At 32.4% G+C, this 19427-nt stretch overlaps 1 protein-coding gene across 2 annotated transcripts in view; it reads left to right on the top strand.

The window, feature by feature from the left end:
* Positions 1 to 19427, top strand: part of DPYD (dihydropyrimidine dehydrogenase) — a 793664-nt gene that overhangs the window by 99426 nt on the left and 674811 nt on the right. For both annotated transcript variants that reach the window (XM_045801716.2, XM_045801717.2), the window contains one exon: positions 7833 to 7915. In XM_045801716.2, the coding sequence (XP_045657672.2) occupies positions 7833 to 7915 (83 nt within the window). The remainder of the gene's footprint in view (positions 1 to 7832; positions 7916 to 19427) is intronic.

Below are 19427 nucleotides of genomic sequence, written 5' to 3'. Positions count from 1 at the left end.
CAGCTTTATATGCCAAAAAACTATAGAGTTTACCATGGTTGCTGATGTGAATTTCCAGTTTCCTACTAATTAATCCCTACTAATTAGGGATAAACTTTACCTGCTGTAGCAAATAGCATGTCTGGTCAGCACTAAATCCAGTACCGTTCACGTCCTTCCATTTTTACTGTGTTTCCAGTTGCTTGTTCCATAGCTGTAGACTAGTAGCCTGCTTCTTGTTCCGGTATTTTATTACTAATCACTTATTTTTCTTGTCCTTGTGCTTGCTAATCTGAGGAGTAGTTTGTTTTTCATTCTCTGTGTCCCCTTTTCCCTTTTATTTACCCTTTGCCTTTCCCTCCTTTCTTTCCTATAAAATACATGTACCATCTTGCATCTGCTGGGGTGGTTGCAATTACCTTGATCAAAGGATATTATTAAGCACTTGAAAAGTAGGAAATGCAAGTCATTACCATGGGCAAGGTGATTTTTTAGAATTGTTTGGAAGTTTTTTGTATCCTGGAATTTAAGTCCCTTATGTCTTTCTTATGCCTGAAATTGTCTTCTGGGACAGTCCTATACTACAATATAGAATCCCCTAGAATGAACAACATAGAATGAACAACATATTAAGGTATCTGTTGCATAAAAATAAGTTTATAATTTTTCTTAGATTCATACTCATGCGAACTAGGCAGAGAATAGACCTTGATTGGACATTGGCTCCACTTAACCTACAGTTGTCCCTAATATTAGGGAAATGTTACTGCTAGTGAGTGGAACAGTAAGTCTGTTTGCCTCTCACCCAGTGGATCTCATGTTTAATTTTATTTATGGATAGGATAAGGAGATAAAGGTGTTAGCTGCTTGAGATGTTTCTCTCATTATGGTAAAATAATAACATTTGTCGAAATTAGAATTAAAATCATGTATCTCTTCTTTGAAATATTCTTGAAAAAACAAACAAACAAACAAACATTGGATTGGATTTCCATTTCAGGACACGGAAGTATTTTTGGTGAAGGTGACAGACCATTAAATGCTTACCCTTCCTTCCTTTCTTCCTGTCTGCCTCCCCTCCCTCCCTCCCTTCTTCCTTTCTTCCTTTCTTCCTTTTCCTTCCCTTTCATATTCTGTTGGGCACAATAAGATTTGTGCAGGCTCAGGACATTTGAAACATGGAGCCTTCTTTCCTTTTCTTTTAGTCAACAGGATACTCATTTTGGGTTCCCATTCCACCTTATGGCAAAATATTTGTAATTTTAACCACTTCCAGATAAAATCACTACTGGAGTTAAGCCTTTTTATCATTAAAATGTAGAAATACCTATAGATGCTGTGGAATACTCTCTCTTTGTACTCTGAGAACTTGTCCTCAATTCCTGGAGCCACAGTGAGCTTAGTGGGGCCGCTTCAGGCCTCCTTGTCCAACCTTCCTCTTTCTTCTGCCTCAAGAGAATGTTTTCATTTCCTATCCTATGGCCAGAAAAACTAGATAGTCAAATAGTCTTTCAACTTTATGATTTATGCTAGGGATGAGCCTTTAAGAGCTCAAAATCCAATAATTTTGTTTCTTTTTAATGTGTTTCATGAGCTTGTTCTTCTGCAACTGTGGAGGCCAAGATAAAGTTTTAAATTAGTTTATGAAGAGGAGGGAGGTCACAAAGGATTTTCAGGGCCAAAAGACAAAACAAACAAAAAATTTACTTGGTTTTTTCCTTTATGCTCTCAATTCACTTCATAGAAAAGGAGGCATGGGGCGCCTGGGTGGCACAGCGGTTAAGCGTCTCCCTTCGGCTCAGGGCGTATGGCGTTGTGGGATCGAGCCCCACATCAGGCTCCTCCGCTATGAGCCTGCTTCTTCCTCTCCCACTCCCCCTGCTTGTGTTCCCTCTCTCGCTGGCTGTCTCTATCTCTGTCAAATAAATAAATAAAATCTTTAAAAAAAAAAAAAAAGAAAAGGAGGCAAATGCATTTGTTGTAATAGCATCTAGACCTGTGTTAGATTCCAGAAACATGTATTTTTATAAATATAAACCTGAAAAAGTAAAAATTTCCTTGAGAATTCTGTTTTTTTTAAAGGTTATTCTACACATGGATTTTACTGTAAAATGACCTTTTCCAAAAATCGATCAGATTAACATTCATTTTTTGGGAAGGATTTATAAATTGTAAAAAATAATAAAAGCTTATTTTTTGTTGATTGTATTTTATTACACAGCTTTTCCCAGGGGACTTCAGACACGGATATTGGGATGACAAGAGGCTTTTGTGGACTTCATCTGTGTTTGCTTTTGAGTCTAAGCTACTGTCAGTGTTGTAGCAGGCTGCCTTAAATATTTGTTATCTGTGACTTTCTTTTGCCATGAGCGTTATTGCTCTAGTCTAGGGAGTAACATTAAATGGCTAAAGTGAGATCTTAAAATTCTCTCTTAATTACAGTAGTGCAATTAGCAGGTCCTTCCATCAGTTTTAACAATTAAATCTCGCATTTCCTATAGCATTGTGGGTCTTAAAGACAGTATCCTAATTCAAAACATTTGTTTTTAAATAAAGAGATTCAGATATAGTGTTTGATTTTGTTAATCCCTGTTGGTAAATGCAAAGTTTAGATTTTCAACCATACAAAACAAAAACATCCTGTCAGGGAACAGATTTATTTCTATGAAATGACTCCAGTTAGCAAAAACATATATGTGTGTGTATATATATGTGTGTGTGTGTGTATATATATCTATATATTATTTTTTTTAAGGATTTTATTTATTTATTTGACAGAGATAGAGACAGCCAGCGAGAGAGGGAACACAAGCAGGGGGAGTGGGAGAGGAAGAAGCAGGCTCATAGCAGAGGAGCCTGATGTGAGCCTCGATCCCATAACGCCGGGATCACACCCTGAGCTGAAGGCAGACGCTTAACCGCTGTGCCACCCAGGCGCCCCACATATATCTATATATTTAAAATTAGAGATTTATTACAAATATGCCCATAGCAATTAAATAGAAAAATCTATTCTCACATCTGAGTTATAAACCGTCTGTGGAGAAGCATTGAATAAAGATAGGTAGGTGCAGTTTTCCATATCTAAAATCAAGTAAATTTTAAAAAATAAAAAAAGGTTATAAAACCTCCTGCTTTAAGATTTAAACATGTCTCTTAGCAGCAATTCATCTAAATTGATGGAGTTAGGTTGATTTTTGGCAAACCTAGTTGCAGAGGAAAGTAAGTATAATTACATGACCAAAGAGACAATATACGTTGTTTTCTATTAATGGTTAAATTGGGAGGTGAATGAAATTAGAATCAGAAACCTTGAATTTGAGCGTTGACTCTACATAGAATACAATAGTCACATACTTGGAATGCATTTTAGGTGAAAACATTTTGAGTTACATGGGAATAATCTCAGTCAATGAACATTTTTTAAAGTATTTTTTAAGCTTTTAATTAATTTTCAGCCATCTATCCTTGTCCTATGTTTATAATATCATTAGCAAACCAAATCAAAAAGAAATCGGTTAAATAAATAACAGCACATGGAGGCACTGGATATTATGCCCCTTTAAAAATTGCATTGTGAGATGTGTTTAGAATTATGGATAGATACTAGTCATATATTATTAAGTTTAATTATATGGAGGTTAAAAATAGTACATTCCAAATATCATTTACCTAGTATGTGTTTGGGTCTTTTTAGGTATTCATTTATTCCAAAAGGCATTATTTGAGTAGCAGTTGTTAACATTAAGCTATGTTGTAGATTGCATGTAGCAAATGCATGTAACTGAATTTATCACATAGCTTTATTTTTTTATTACTCATGTACATTCTTATACTTCTCATTGGGTGTGCAAGTAAAGAAAAGTAACTGATGATTGGAAACTTCCTAGATAATTTGAAGTATGAAAACCTCAATGAACCTCACGGGTAAACAATTAGAGGAGGAAGAATCTTAAGTGCATATTTAATAGAAAAATTAAGAAATATTGAAGTGGTCCTTTTTTATATCAAATTTCTTTTATTGCTAGCACTTATTATATTACATTAAAAAAGCAGCATAGTCAACATAAAATGTACAGATATTTCCAAAAACTTTAAAAATTTCATTTATTTATGAATTATTTTGAAGGCAAAAGAAATATAAACCCACAACTGAAACTTTGGAATATATTGAAAACTGTTCAGTTTAAAGAGGTGCCCTTGTTAATTCAACAATCTCTGGTAATCTGAATTACTATTGTTTCAATAAGGATAAGTTAGACTTTGTTATAGGAATTGGCTCTTTCATACAGAATTTTAATAAACAATAAAATGTTTTTCTATGATTATTAGTTGATAGCTAATATTTACTGTGTCAGGTACTTTGAACTTCTTTATATGCATTTTTACATTTTAACTCTGATAATGTGATTGCATTATGATTTCCTAACCAGAATTCAAACTCTCTTCTAGAAAATTTTTATTGCATTATAATTACATATGGAACAATAGATTGTACGTACTCAGTTCCATGAATTTTCATGAAATGAATTAAACAGTGCTGTAGAAGACCCTCTTGTGTCTCCTGTAGTCACTATCTTGATTAGTTTTGCCTATTTTTAAAACAATAGCTTCACTGAGATATATTTACATACCATAAAGTTCACTCTTTTAAAGTGTATAATTCAGTATTTTGTATATTCACAGAGTTGTGCATCTATCACCACCCAATTTTTTATTGGGCTTTTATCTTTTATCTCCCCCAAAAGAAATCTGATTACCATTAGCACTCATTCCCCCATTCTCTTCAGTCTTTGGCAACCACTAATCTCCTTACTGTCTTTGTGGATGTGCCTATACTGGACATTTTATAGAAATGGAATTATACAATGTGGCCTTTTGTATCTGGCCATTTCACTTAGCATAATATTTTTAAGGCTCATTTATGTTGTAGCATGTATCAGAACTTACTTTTTTATGGCCAAATAACATTCCGTTTTATCAGTATACTACATTTATCATGTTATTGACTTTTTGAGTTTTAGATTTTTTCTACTTTTTGTTATAAATAATGCTGCTATGAACCTTTGTATACAAATATTTATGTAGATGTATGTTGCCCTACATTTCCATTCTTACACCAGTACCACAATGTCTTGATTACTTTAGTTTTAGTGTCAGGAATTCCTGTATGAGTCCTTCAACTTTGTATTTCTGTTTTTAAGAATGTTTTGACTATTCTGGTCCCTTGTGTTTTTGTATGAATCTTAAGATCAGCTTGTCCAAATCTGCAACAAAATGTCAGCTGGGATTCTGACAGTAACTGCATTGAATCTTCAGATCAATTTAGGGAGTAGCACCATCTTAACAATATTAAGTCTTCTAATCCATGAACATAGGATGTCTTTCCATTTACTTTTGCCTTCTTGAATTTTTTTCTTGAAGTGTTGTGCTTTTCAGTGCACAAGTAATGTGCTTCTTTTAATTTATTCAGAAATATTCTTTTTTATTCTCATATAAATGGATTTTTTTTCATTTGGATTATTCATTGTAGCATTGCCTATTTTTGAACTTTATATAAGTGGAATAATTTTGTTATGTGCTCTTTTTCTTTTGTGTGTCACTTCTTTTGCTCAATATTATGTATGTGAAATGTGTCCATGTCACTCCATGTGGCTGTAGTATGTTCATTCTTATTGCTATATAGTTTACCATTGTATTACTATATAATGATCTCTTTGTATATTCCATCTTGATGTACATTTGACTTGTTTCTAGTTTTGGGCTAGCTTGAATAATCCTACTATTAACATTTTTGTACATGAATTTAGGTGAACGTTTTATAAATTTGTTTTGGGTGTATTCCTAAGCATGAGTTCAGCTTTTGAAAGTACTTCAAAAAGCTTTACAAAGTGGTTGTAACAATTTACAGTTCCATTGGCAGTGCTTCAGTTGCTCTCTACACTAAAAAAGCCATTTGTATGATCTACATTTTAGTCATTTTCACCGTGTGTAATGATAACCCCATTGTTTAAATTTGCATCTTTCTCATGACTAGTGATGTTGGGTTTGTTTGTTTGTTTGTTTTTAATTAGCAATTTTGGATATTCTCTTTTATATAGTGTTTATATAAGTCTTTTGCCCTATTTTTTATTGGGCTGTCTTTTTATTTATTTGTAGGAGTTCTTTATTTATTACAGGTATAAGTAATTAAAATAGTGTGAAATGGGCCTCAGTATAGGAAATTGAGTAGTGGTTCATAATGGAAACAGAAACAGACACATATATACTGTGACTGACTTTATGGAAAAGGTTAATTACAGTGGGGAAATTATGGTCCTTTCAGTAATTAGTATTGATTTAATCAATTACCTATATGGTGTGATTTCCTTTCTCACATCATATACAAATATCAGTCCCTGAGGATTGAACATCTAAATGTGAAATGTAAAATAATAAAGTTCTATGAAAAATATAGGAAAATATATACATAACCTTGGAGAAGTCAAAGATTTCTTAAAGAGGACACAAAAAGGCAATAACTAACTATAAATTTAAGTAATAATAAATTGGACCTCATTAAAAATAAATTTTCTTCATGAAAAGGCACTACTAAAAAAGTGAGAAGATAAGACATAGAGCAGGAGAGAATATTTGCAATTTATATATCCAACATAGATCCATTATTCAGAATTCAAATTGTTTTAGATATATTTGGTAATTTTCCAGATTTTCACTATCAAAACATGTTAACTATGTGTTAAAAAGGATCTTTGCCCTAATTTGGTTCATTTAAAAAAAATCAAGGTAAAAATAGTGGTTTATATATCTCAATAGGTTTTAAATAAATTAATTCTTATATATTGGAAATTATTAATCTATATTCTGTAATTTTCTAAAATCAGCATACTCTTAGTTATAATTTACAATAGAAGGAACACATTCGTGTTTAAAGTTTTGTTTTTTATTTTTTGTTTGGTAAGTTAGCTAAAAGCTCAATCTAATTACTTTATTTCCTAAATACCCCTAAATTCTGTATAAAATCTAATATGCAAAAAGATTCATGGATACATTTTTAGTTTAAAATTTAATTCTGTATTGCATTATGTTTTCAAAACTTATTAGGGTCATGTAAGATTAAGTTAGTTTTACATATAAAAATATAGTTAAGATTGTAATTAAAAAAAATATAAACTGTTAGAAAATTCAGTCCAGTAATGCTAAGAACCTGATATAATGTCACTATATTTTAAGAATTAAACTTATTTATTTTTAAACATATCTATATATAAAATATATATTTATTTTTAAACATATCTGTATACATGTATTTATAAATATATTTTTACAATTGTTATTTAAAGATCTTATTCTAAAATTTTGGTTGCAAATGTTGGGACTTTTATAATTATATTATACCTGGGCTGTATCTTTCCTTGTCAGTAGCTGCTAATTTTTTTAGAACTAGTTATTAATCCTATATAGTTTATTATGATTTCAAACTTACTTTTATTGACTTTCTCTTTTGAATTCAAATTGGTTTTGATGTACTTGAGATTATTTTAGAGAACTAATTTTTAAACCTCAAAGCTCTAGAAGTTGTACTAATTTTATATAAAATTAATTTATTCTATTTACCCTATTTTGAAAAATTGATAAAAAGACTTCCGTGATAGCTGTATCGTAAGACATTTTTATTTTGTTACTGTTGAATTCACACTGTCAATTTTAATGAATCCTACCCAATTAAAGTGGTGTGCATATTTTTCATGAGTCCATAATCAATATAATCAATTATATTTTTACATAATTGCATAGATGTAATTTTATCTCAGGATGTTGGAGGATTAATGCGTTTTTTTAATATGTTGCAGAAATGCGAGAAGCTGGAGAATAATTTTGATGACATCAAGCACACGACTCTTGGTGAGCGAGGAGCTCTCCGAGAAGCAATGAGGTAAGTCTGGGTCACCATAGCAACAGTCACAGATGTGGTAAAGAAAAAGTCATTCTTCATTATTGGGGGAACAAATGAGTTCATTGCCACCATTCAGCTCTGTTCTCTAAGGTATTAATTTGTCAGTGGAGAGACTTCCCTTGAGGCTGTACTTTGGTTTTGAAGCTGCATAAATGTTAAGCCTCAGTGCACAGTAAAAAATGTAAATGTTTAATTTGTTACTTAAAATGCTTAAGGGGTGTCTTGTTTTATATTTATACTAAACTGTGTGATTGAATGGAAATATTGTTCATCTAAATTCTGCCTGAATATAAAAAATAAACAGTACAATGGTGGTTAAACTGAGTAGTATTTTCTCCTAATTAATATTTAATTTAAAAAGAGGTACTTAAAATTTCATATTCTATTAGATTTTTATAGGATTAGATCATAGTGTTTTTAAACTGATTTACATTTTCACACTTTTGTAAAGCATATGGATTAACTTTTTTCAAATATAATGAGCTTGATGTTTTTTTTTTTCTTTTTTCACTTTATAATGTTACTATTTCTAAATATTTCTCTGAAATCTCCCCAAACTTGATACCTTTTTAATAACTTTTAGGAAGCCTTATTTAAACCCATCTTTTACTATACATTAAAAATGTGTGAGGAATAAAACTCATCATCCTTAGAACTAGAAAATAACAAATGAGATTAATCTTAAAAGTTCTGAGTGGAACATTTTAGTGAGATAATTTCTAATATATTTGTACAGAAATAGTGTATTTACCTCTGTTTAGCCCATGAAACTACAATTGATTTTTAAAATATATCTCTATCCATGTTCTTTTTTTTTTTTTTTTTTTTTTTAGGATCTTAAGGTTAAAAATAATTTCAATAGGAGAAAGTATAAACCTATGAGGCTTCCTAGAAGAGTAGCTTGGGTACAATTTTGTTATTGCTAGCACACAGTTACCATATACTTTAGTTTAGAAGCTGCTCTCATTTAGTAACCTTCCTTTTACCATGCAAGCAGCAGGGGAAAGTAATTAAATTTAATAGAAGCTGCCCTCATTTTGAAGCCACTTCTATTTAAAACCACAGGGGGAGGTAATTAAATTTAATGGAAACAGTAGCTTCTACACAAAGATACATGGTACTTCTGTATAGATGATTATGATGTCACAAAAAGAGGAATAATATATTACTAGTACTGAGAAATTACCAGCTGGAGCAAGTGAGCCTATTTTATTGTTAATGTCTTCACTAATAAAAAAAGAGGGAAAAATAGAACTGAGTATACAATAGAGAATTTGCACCTATAAAATGCAATCAGACATTCACAAAAAGTTAGTTTTTGAAAAACAGTAATAAATTAAAAATAAGGTATAAAATATATTGTGAAAAAAGCCAATGCGGAAATTATGTATGGACTCCTGTTTTTCAATATAAGTCTTTATCCTGTATCTAAAACTACCACAGTTATAAGTTGAAGCCATCATTTTTTACATGCTTATTACAATAATTTTGAATATATGAAGTGTGTGCACACCAATATTTATCTAGAAAACTAGTTATTCTGTGTGTTTTTTTATATCTATTGAGTTTGAAGTAAGCACATAGACACACAGGAAGACAAAGAGAATGCCAGCTCTGAAGCTTTGAATAAGAGAAGTAAGGCCTAAGACATAGAAGGAATTACAAAGGGGCAATGTGAATGAAAATGGATGTGACTGAGGGAAATATAATGAACAAGGAAAGGACATGTAATTAGTACAGAAAATTTGTTATCAAGGAAAACCAAACTGAGTTATGGGAGAACTGTGTATGAAGAGATCATTCTGCCAAATTTTGTAATACTTTCCATTTTAAAAAATACCAGGATATTCTGCTTTTTTAAAAAGTAGAGGTGAACTAGTAAGAAAAGCATGTATTACCTGGTTGGAGTAACCTTTCAGTCACTCATGCTATCAGATAAAGCAGTATTCTAGATAATTTAAATCAGCTTTTAATTATATGGCTCTATAATGTACTTTGTTTACATTAGCAGCATTTTTTACACATGCACACATATTCATAGTGTTTAGACTCACTAAACACAAATAATTTAGTAACCAGAGTATTCAACAATTTAATATACTGTGGGCCTGCCACTTTTGTTTTGCTTTTGTTTTCTGCCTTTAGGAAACGTAGCAGGAGCTCATTCTTTTATATGTGAGATTATAGAAGCATGGGAAAAAAGTCATGATGCTCTGTGACTAAGAATAAGAGGAGAATGCATAAAAGGGCAAAAATTAGTTGCTCTCATCTGTGATCAATTTTTGCCTTTAGAAATGTGTCTGGATCAAAAAAACTATGGTGAGGGTAAGAAATCTGATGTAGGCCTTGAAAGATGGCCAGTTTTGCAGGTAGAGGGAATAGAGTTGAGCAGTCATGGAGGCCTGCAGGTGCAAGGTGTATGTCGGGAAGAGTTAGTAGCTGATGTAAAGCAAGTTTTTTTCAAGCTCTTTTGAACATCTGTTTCCCCACAAAACTCACATAGGCAGAATGTTTGGATCAGTAACATCTCTCCTTATATGTCAAAAATCCTTGGGCGGAAATGAAGCAGTACGAAGTTGGCAAAGATGATGGGAGCAATTCAGAAACTCAGGGTGGGAGAAGGGGCAGTGGGAGAGAGGTATGAATAATTTGCTGAAAACCTCAGTATCGGGGCCGGCCTTAGGAGGCTGGCTGGAAATGTGTTCATTACCATATTCTGGAGGCCAGTTACCTAGAGTCTAGCTTGTCATGATAAAGAATATAAATTATTTCAGGAAGTCATGTTTTTAAGGAAGCGGGGTGACAGGATTAAATATAAAAATTAGAATGTTGTAGAATTCTAATGGGGAAGAAGTTACAATGTAAGGATAGATATAGTTTTTCATTTATTTAATAAATATTTATTGGGTTTTTGTAATATACCAGGTGCCGGGAATATAGAAATGAATAAGAGACAATTCCAGCCCTCAAGGAGCTAATAGTCTAGTGGAGGAGAGGTATACAAATCAAATGCTTGATGTGAAGACTCAAAGCCCCAATCTTGAGTCCTTTCTTCGATTCCCAAACTTCCATGGTAGCTTTTATCTTGATCCATGGACATGGCCTAGCTCAGCTATGGGAACATTCTCTTCTCTCAGAAGCTTAGCCTCTGCAGCAGCCCTCCCGTGTCTCTGACACCCGCAGTGGTGTTCTCATCCTGAGAGTGTCAAGCCTGGAGAAGCGAGAGCAGAAGGGGACTGAATCTGAAGACTGACATTTTGTGAGTGCTGTGTTTCGGCACTGTCACCAAGTTGGATACCCCTCCCTGTTTATTAAAGTCCCACTATTTTTGTGAACGTAGAACAGGAAAGAGGACTCTGTTCTTGCCCAGTTCTCTGTCATCTCATCCAGTCTCTCTTCATGGCCAGTCTTTGCCATGCAGTCTTGAACATGTTCTTTTCTCAGTATCTCAGCTCATGAATTGTTTTAGACCCCTCCCGTGCTTCCCTCTGATCCCAGATAGGAGGACCTGTAGCCAGCTATCTTAAAACACAAGGGGCTACAACCTACTCTGGAATGTCCTGGCTAGAAAAAAAGCAGCTATTTGATCAGGTTTTAGCTAATCTTAGAATGGGGAAAAATAATTAAGAAGGTTGTTTTTGCAGCAGAGTAGAGGGTGCAGTGGAGGGGATGAGAGAGAGATCAGTGACTTCACTAAGATAAAGGTGGAAGGGTGTAGAGTTCAACAGAGCAGGGGTGTATGTTTGAGAGATACAAAAATATTTAGAATGTAGATCTGATGAGACTTTGTGGCTTAGCCTCAGTAAATCATATCCCTGATTTAATCTTTGCTACTCTGTTTAAAACCTTTTAAAGTATCCTTACCCTTTTTGAATAAATTCTAACTTTGTGTGCCCAACTAGATAGTAAATTCCATGAGAGTAGGAGGAGTGCTATTTTGTCCTTGTTTGTATTCTTAGCCTCACCATGGTATTAGCATATAGTAGGTGCTTAATAATTATGTGTTGAATTCTTGATAAAGATAATAAGGAGAATCACTAAGGGCAAGTCAAATGTTTTTATTTTGAATATTTGGACATACATGAAATAATATAGGAGAGAAAAAAAGATGATTAAGGAAGAGTATTTTGGTTTCCAGATGAATTTGAGATAGCTACGGCAAACTCATGTGTAAATTTGCAATAAGCAGAGGAAAAATATAATTCTAGAACTCAGGAAAAATACTGGGGGTTGATGTGCACATTTGGGACTTGTTAAGTATTTTGATTCTTGTAGCCATAGGAAAGGATGTGATTTCCAAGAATAGGACATCAAATCAGAAAGGAGGAGAGTCTAACCAGATGCCTAAGAAAATATCGGGCTTAGGAAAATGTGTGTCACAAAGAGACATATTTTGAGATTTAAAAATTATAAATAACTTTCTCCAGCAGAGTAAGTTGGAACTGTAAAATGGTGTGCCTGAGAAGAAAAGGGTGGGCGGCATTCCTGGCCAGGGTTCTGTGGCTCCTGGAGATATCTAGAGCCGTGCTGCCCAGTAGAACTTTCTGTAAACTGGAGTAGAACTGTCTCTAGTAGAAATGTCCTATGTCTGTTTTTTTAGCATGATTGCCACTGGCCACACATGGCTACTAGGCACCTGAATTATGGCTATTGTAACTGAAGAATTGAATATTTAATTTTATTTAACTTTTATTAATCTAAATGTAAATAGTTGTATGCGGTTAGAGGCTGTGGTTTGGACAGCATCACCCTGTAGGGGTATGTCTCGTTTGCTAATGTGACCTTCATCCATCTCTCACTAATGGGATTCTCATCAGTGGAGCGAGTGGCTAGGGTAAGGCCAGACCATGTTCACACACATCACACATATACATCACACACTGGTTCTCTCAAAAAACGAAGAGTAAAAGGTAGATTCGTAACACAGTAATGGTTGTAAAACCAAAATTAACAACAATGACTTGATACGGAGGAGGTAAGTGACTATTATTCTCTCAGAGAATTAACAACAATAACACTCCAGGAATTAATAAAAAAAATTTAGTATTGTGGTCAGATTTAAGATAAAGATGGAAATTTATGAGGTTTTCTATGTATAACCCGTAACTAGTTAGTGGTTGCAATGGACAGTAGATCCTATGACGATCCTGTGAATTTATTATATTATAAGGTACCCCAAATCATCCAGGACATGTTGAGTCACTCAATAAGTGGTGCAAGAGGCAGTTGTTTTGTTATTTGGAAAAAGAAATCACTTCATATTTTCACCTCACAGGTGCTAAAGGATGTTTCATATGTATTAAGGAGCTAAATGAAATAAATGAAACAGCCAAAGTCCACTCGATATGGAAGTGACTTTTTTTTTTTTTTTTTTTGAGGTTTGGGTAGGGAAAGACATGATAAGCTAAAAAGTAGTTGAAGAAATCACTAAGCTTTGCCTGCATTAAAAAAGCTTCTGTACATGGAAAGAAATCACGAAATTAAAAGACAACATCAGCGTACTATATTGCTGTGTGTTTAAGAGATTCAAAAAGATAAGAGCTCCATGGATAATTGGCAAAGTATGATTAAGAAATCTTTGAAAATATTCAACTGTAACAGCTAAAAAAATAGAAGTTATGTAAAAAATGTACTAATTTCTTGATTGCTGACATTACTGCAGTTCAGTGGGGAGATTTTTGACTCCTAACAATGGAATGGCAAGACAGCCATTTCTCATTCTCAGAGCTCAAGAAGGGTGGAAATGATTGCAGCATTTAAGAAAAGGATCGCACCAATAAGTACACAGAGCCTTAAAACAAACATACCCTTTCCATATTAATTTAACTTCCTGAAATAGATTATGCGGAAGACTTAAAAATTATGGACAATCTGAATCTGTTTCTCAAATTATTAGAGTATAACAGCAAACAAATTGAATAGAACCTAGTCATCTACTATTAAGGAAATGAGGAGATGAGTATTATATATACATACATATGACTTACATTTCTATATACATATATATGATTTTGTATTTATATATAGATATATAAACTTAAATATATTTATAAAATATATATTTAACATGTATAATATTTAAAGACACACGTAATGGTAAATTATGGCATATTTAATTCTATCTGGATATTAAAATGATCTTCACCATAGAGTTTTTAGTAACACACGAATCCTCATGTTAAGATGTTCACTGAAAAATGCCAGGAAACAAAATTGCATGTAGAACATTATCCCCACTGAATATAAAGAATGCAGAGAAAGAAGATGAGATTAAAATATAGTAAAATAGCTATTATATCTAGGTGATGGGCGAACAGATACTTTTTTCAGGCTTATAATTTTCTGTTCTAAATTTTCTATAATGGAAGCATATTATGAATGATTTGAAAAATAATGAAGTAAGAAAGGGAGATATGGAAAGAATAAAATACGAATACTAGGATAAGTAGTAAAAATCAGATTTTAGACTCCAACTGTGATTTTAGGTAAATTAATCTTCTTTTAGTCTTACTTTTTTATAAAATAGGATTAAAAAGCTAATGGAATTGATATAAAAAACAGCAATAATGTAGGAGAGGATGCTTTGTCATTTATGAAACATTAATAAAATGAAGATAGGAAGTATTATAATCTTTGTATACATTATTTGCATTTAATGGTGTTATAGTGATTATTTCAAAGAATTTACGTATGTCATACATAATAGAATTGACCGGAAAACTTCAGTGTTGCCTTAGAATGTAGAATACCAGAGGGAATATTTCTTGTCTAACTTATAAAGAGTTTATTATAGTTCCATAGCTGTGTAGAAATATTGTATAGGATTTCTAAAAATGATGACATAAGAAAAAAAACATTTTAAAGACAGGAAAAAATGCATCTCTGGGTTAAATCTCTGGCTATTGTATGATAATAGTGAATTTAGAAGTAAAGTTCACAACTTCTTTTCATCATATTTTCTCCTTATCACTGCAGGTTCAACCTTCTTATCATGCCAAAGTGATTTGATTTCTGTATTATCATATTTTGCACCTGTCTTAGACCCTTTAATAAATTCTAAACATCAAGGGTAAACGTGGAACCTTTTTAACATTGTGTTTCTCTGTCCCCCTTTCAGTTCCAGAGGCAGTAGTGGGACATGTTTAGTGCATATATGAAATTAGAAGGTTATTCAGTTGAATAACTTGAGAAAAGGGAGAGTCAAATTCTGAGAAAGAAATGGTACATGCAGTTAATTAAGAAGAAAGAGTAAAAATGTGGTAGGAAGGTTTTAGACAATGACTTAATACCTAAAAATATAGATTGGTCACGTTTATGATCGGTTATACCTCTATGGCAAGAATATGAATTACATTTTTGGAATATAAACATTGCTTGTCAGGGGTTAGTATTTTAATTTCAGAGCCAAACCTATTCAGTGACACCTGTTATATTTAGATTATTATTATGGAGATGGACTTCCAGGACATACATGAAATTTATTCTTCCTTTTTTCTTGGCTTTGTCACGTGTTAGGAATTCTGTCACTAGATGGTGATGTTGAGTTGCACAGTTTATGTTTCTGGCTTTTTTTCTGGTGTGTGTAATAGTAATTCTAGGTGTGCCGTAAACACAGCCATTTATACAGAGTTAAACAAAGTATAACTACAGAAGCTTAGAAAATAGTTTTAAGAGATACAACCACATTCTAAATATTATTTAAGTCAAAAGGTTAACATTACTTTAATGTGCTTGTTTCTTTACTTTAGACTCATTAGGCTTTGAGAGGTGGAAGAAATACAAATAATAATCTAAATTTTTCATTAAAGACTCAGATATTAAGGAGAGATTCAGAGACATTTAAAAGTATTTTCCAGTTTTTCTCTTCTAGATGTGTTAGTCTAAAAAGTACGCCTTTAATTTCACTTCTCCGTTAATATCCAGTGATAATGGGACTGTTTACCAACTGATCTAAGGGTTGTGTGACTCCTGGTACCTAGCTGCTTATTGTTACATTAATGTTTTAGTTATATTAAGGTTGCATCCCTTACTAAGCATAATTGTTAAACTACACTGATATTTCTTTAAATGGTACTTCTACATGAACTGGAGTAAAAACTGTTTCTATGAGTAGTTTTGTCTATCTGAATAAGACTTGAAGTTAAGAATATTAACATTATCCTACTTAATCTTATTTTTGTAGGTAAATTTGTGTGTATGCATATATTATATGTGTAAATGTGTATGTTTGTATATGTAAATGTGTACTTTCTATCTTTCTCTCTCTGAATCTTCCCTTCTCAGTCAAGGAAATCTTTCAGTAGGATAGTATTTTGAATTTGGAGATTCCTATGCTTTTTAGACATATTAGGATTACAAAGACTTATATATAAGAGGGTTCAATGAAATTCTTTTATAATAGTAAAAAAAGGAAAAGGGGAGGAGAAGACAACCTAAATATTTATGAATAGTGAGTAGGGTAATTTAAAAAATGAATGTATGGTGACTAACATAAAAAATAAATAAAAAATGAATGTAAGGCATGATAAATTTGAAATGTCTTTGAAGTAAAATATAAGATAAGATAAGAAAGTATTAACAAAATACTTCTAGTAAAATCATCGGATTGTTAAATAGTATGGAAAGTAAATATAATTTTTTCAAAATTCTGGATGTGTTATGCTATCAACGATTATAGATGACTTAACATTCGATACATATTTTCTTGCTTTCGGAGTTTTCAAAAATAAACATTATCTTTATAATCATAAATACAATGTATATGGGGGGCCTGGGTGGCTCAGTCGTTAAGCATCTGCCTTCGGCTCAGGTCATGATCCCAGGGACCTGGGATTGAGCTCCACATCGGGCTCCCCGCTCAGCAGGGAGCCGGCTTCTCCCTCTCCCTCTGGCCCTGCTTGTGTTCCCTCTCTTGCTGTCTCTCTCTCTGTCAAAAAATAAATAAAATCTTATAAAAAAAATACCGTGTATATGTGTGTCTGTGTTTGTTTTTTAACTATATGAAAAGTCTGACTTGTGAGATTAGATTCAGAAGCAACGTGTTAGTTTTCTATTTTAATCAGATTTCTTGATCCTTCATAATTATATTTCTCCAAGTCTTCTTTCACTAAAGGGATCAGCAAGTATCTCTCTAGAAAGTACCCCCCCCACCGACCAAGTCAGCAAATTACAAGAGTATCCTCTTCTCTATGCAGAGGAGAGTATCTTGTCTTTATCATTTCTGTTAAAAAGAGGCACATATTCCACCATGCCCACAGTAGGTTCCTGCATTTGGTCATCCTACATATGCATGTGGTGACCAAGCTAATATCTTAAGATTTTGTAAAATCTAAACACAAGAGTATGCTATCACTTTTTTTAGACAATGGTGATATGACTACTCTAATAAGTAGTACTGGAATACAGCTTAGAAAATGCAGGTTAGTCATTAGGGAAATGATTAATCACCTAAAAATATATAAAATTAATTTCATTTGATTATATATTCTATGTAATTAAGTTTATGCAATTTGTGTAATATGAATATATGTATCTATACATACACACATTTGACACACATATACATATGGGTACACACAAACATACGTTTGGTATCATCTGTTTACAGTATAAATTACGATTGTTACTTTCATTCACTCCAGGGGTGAATGAAAGCAAGATTTGTCATTTCATTTTGGATGGATCAAAGATACTTTAATTTTTTCACTATTCATGGGCAATAGGAGAAAAGTCCTGTATTAATTCTCAGTAATGTTTATAATAAAATTATATATATGCTTAGCATTAATACTTCTGAATTATTTATAGATTTGGTAGTGATTGGTATATATGAATTTGGAACTATGTTGATTAACAAATCTTTTTCTCTACATTGAATTTTAATTAGAACTTGGATATGAGGAATATTGATCATATACTTATCAATGATAAATTTTTTGAAACAACAGCACAAATGAAATCAGGCATAGGTTAATTTAATTATATATTTATAAACTGCAGTATCATGTTCAGTAATCTAAACATTCGTTCATTTAACCTGGTGCCTACTATGTACAAAATACTATTTAAAAGGAGTATTTATAAAAGAAAATCAAATTAAAATTATAAGTACCATTTTATGACAACTCAGTAACTTTAGAATGATAAAATCAGAAAAGACAATATGAATCATTGGTAAATTGGATGTTTATATTTAAAACAACAAATTAGCAGCAGTATACATAAACAGAAGTTAGCCATGCTAACAAAAAATTGCATTTTCCCCTTCGTAGCTTAAGATTGTATATTAAAGACTAAAAAGGAAGGGATACAGCTTTTGTTTTGCTACCAAAGAAAAGTGCAGAGCTAAGTCTTACTCTAGAATGCTTATCATTTTAGATACAGACTTTGAATGAGCAGCTAATAGCTAAAATTATTTAGGAGATAAAAATTGGTACTGTGAGGATTAGCTTTAATTTTAAGTATCCATAATTGAAGTGCCACATTATGATTTTAATGTTATGATAATCTTGTTAACAAGCTGTTGTGTATATACTATCATATTTTAATGTAGTTCCAAAGCTTAAGTAAACCATAAAGTAAATTGCTTTTTGAATCAGGCTTTTACAAGTGGAAAATTAGTGGTTTACATGTTTTGAATACATATTTTGTAATTATGCTTGGCATTTTCTACAACTTAAGAAGAATAATAGAATAGGTTTATAGCTAATACATTATTGTTCATAACACATTGGCATATTTTGTTATTGCCCACTCTAATTAGCTTGGGTTTATTCCACATGTACTATAAAATAATAACTGACTCTATTTCTTTTTCTGTAATAGTCTTCTCTTCTGGAAGATACACATTGTAGTTTAGTTATGCTATTTCTCATTTCTCATATATCAGCACATTACTGTTAACACAAAATTAATACCTTTTCTTATCTAGTATTTGTACAGGTTATATACACTGTTATATACACTGATATACACTAAATTACATTCATTGGGAGTGTTTGTGTTTATTTATGATTGGGGAAGTAAAAAGTGTCCTATTCTGATAATTGGTGAAGGTAGCTAGTAAGTTAGATATGCTTTTTTCTGAATTTGTTCCTTCAGTTGATAAATACAAAACATGGCAATTTGATAGCCTAAAACAGAAATAAGCAAACTTTTGGGGTGCCTGGGTGGCTATATTAGTTAAACCTCTGACTCTTGGTTTCAGCTCAGGTCATGATCTCAGGGTCCTGGGATGTGGAGCCCCAAGGCAGGCTCTGCGCTCAGTGGGGAGTCTACTTGAGAATTCTCTCTCCCTCTCTCTCTGCCCCCTCCTCTTCTTATGCTCTTTTTCTCTCAAATAAATAAATAAAATCTTTTTTTTTTTTTTAAAGGAAGAAGCAAATTTCTACATAATAGTCCATATAGTAAATACTCTCTGCTTTCTGGTTCATACAGTCTCTGTTGTGGTTACTCAGTTATGCTGATGTAGTGCAAAACGAGCCACATAGAC

Source organism: Ursus americanus, chromosome 12, assembly GCF_024610735.1.
Source record: "Ursus americanus isolate L20-20 chromosome 12, mUrsAme1.1.p, whole genome shotgun sequence".
Taxonomy (NCBI): Eukaryota; Metazoa; Chordata; class Mammalia; order Carnivora; family Ursidae; genus Ursus; species Ursus americanus.
This window is presented reverse-complemented; position numbering and strand designations above follow the sequence as displayed.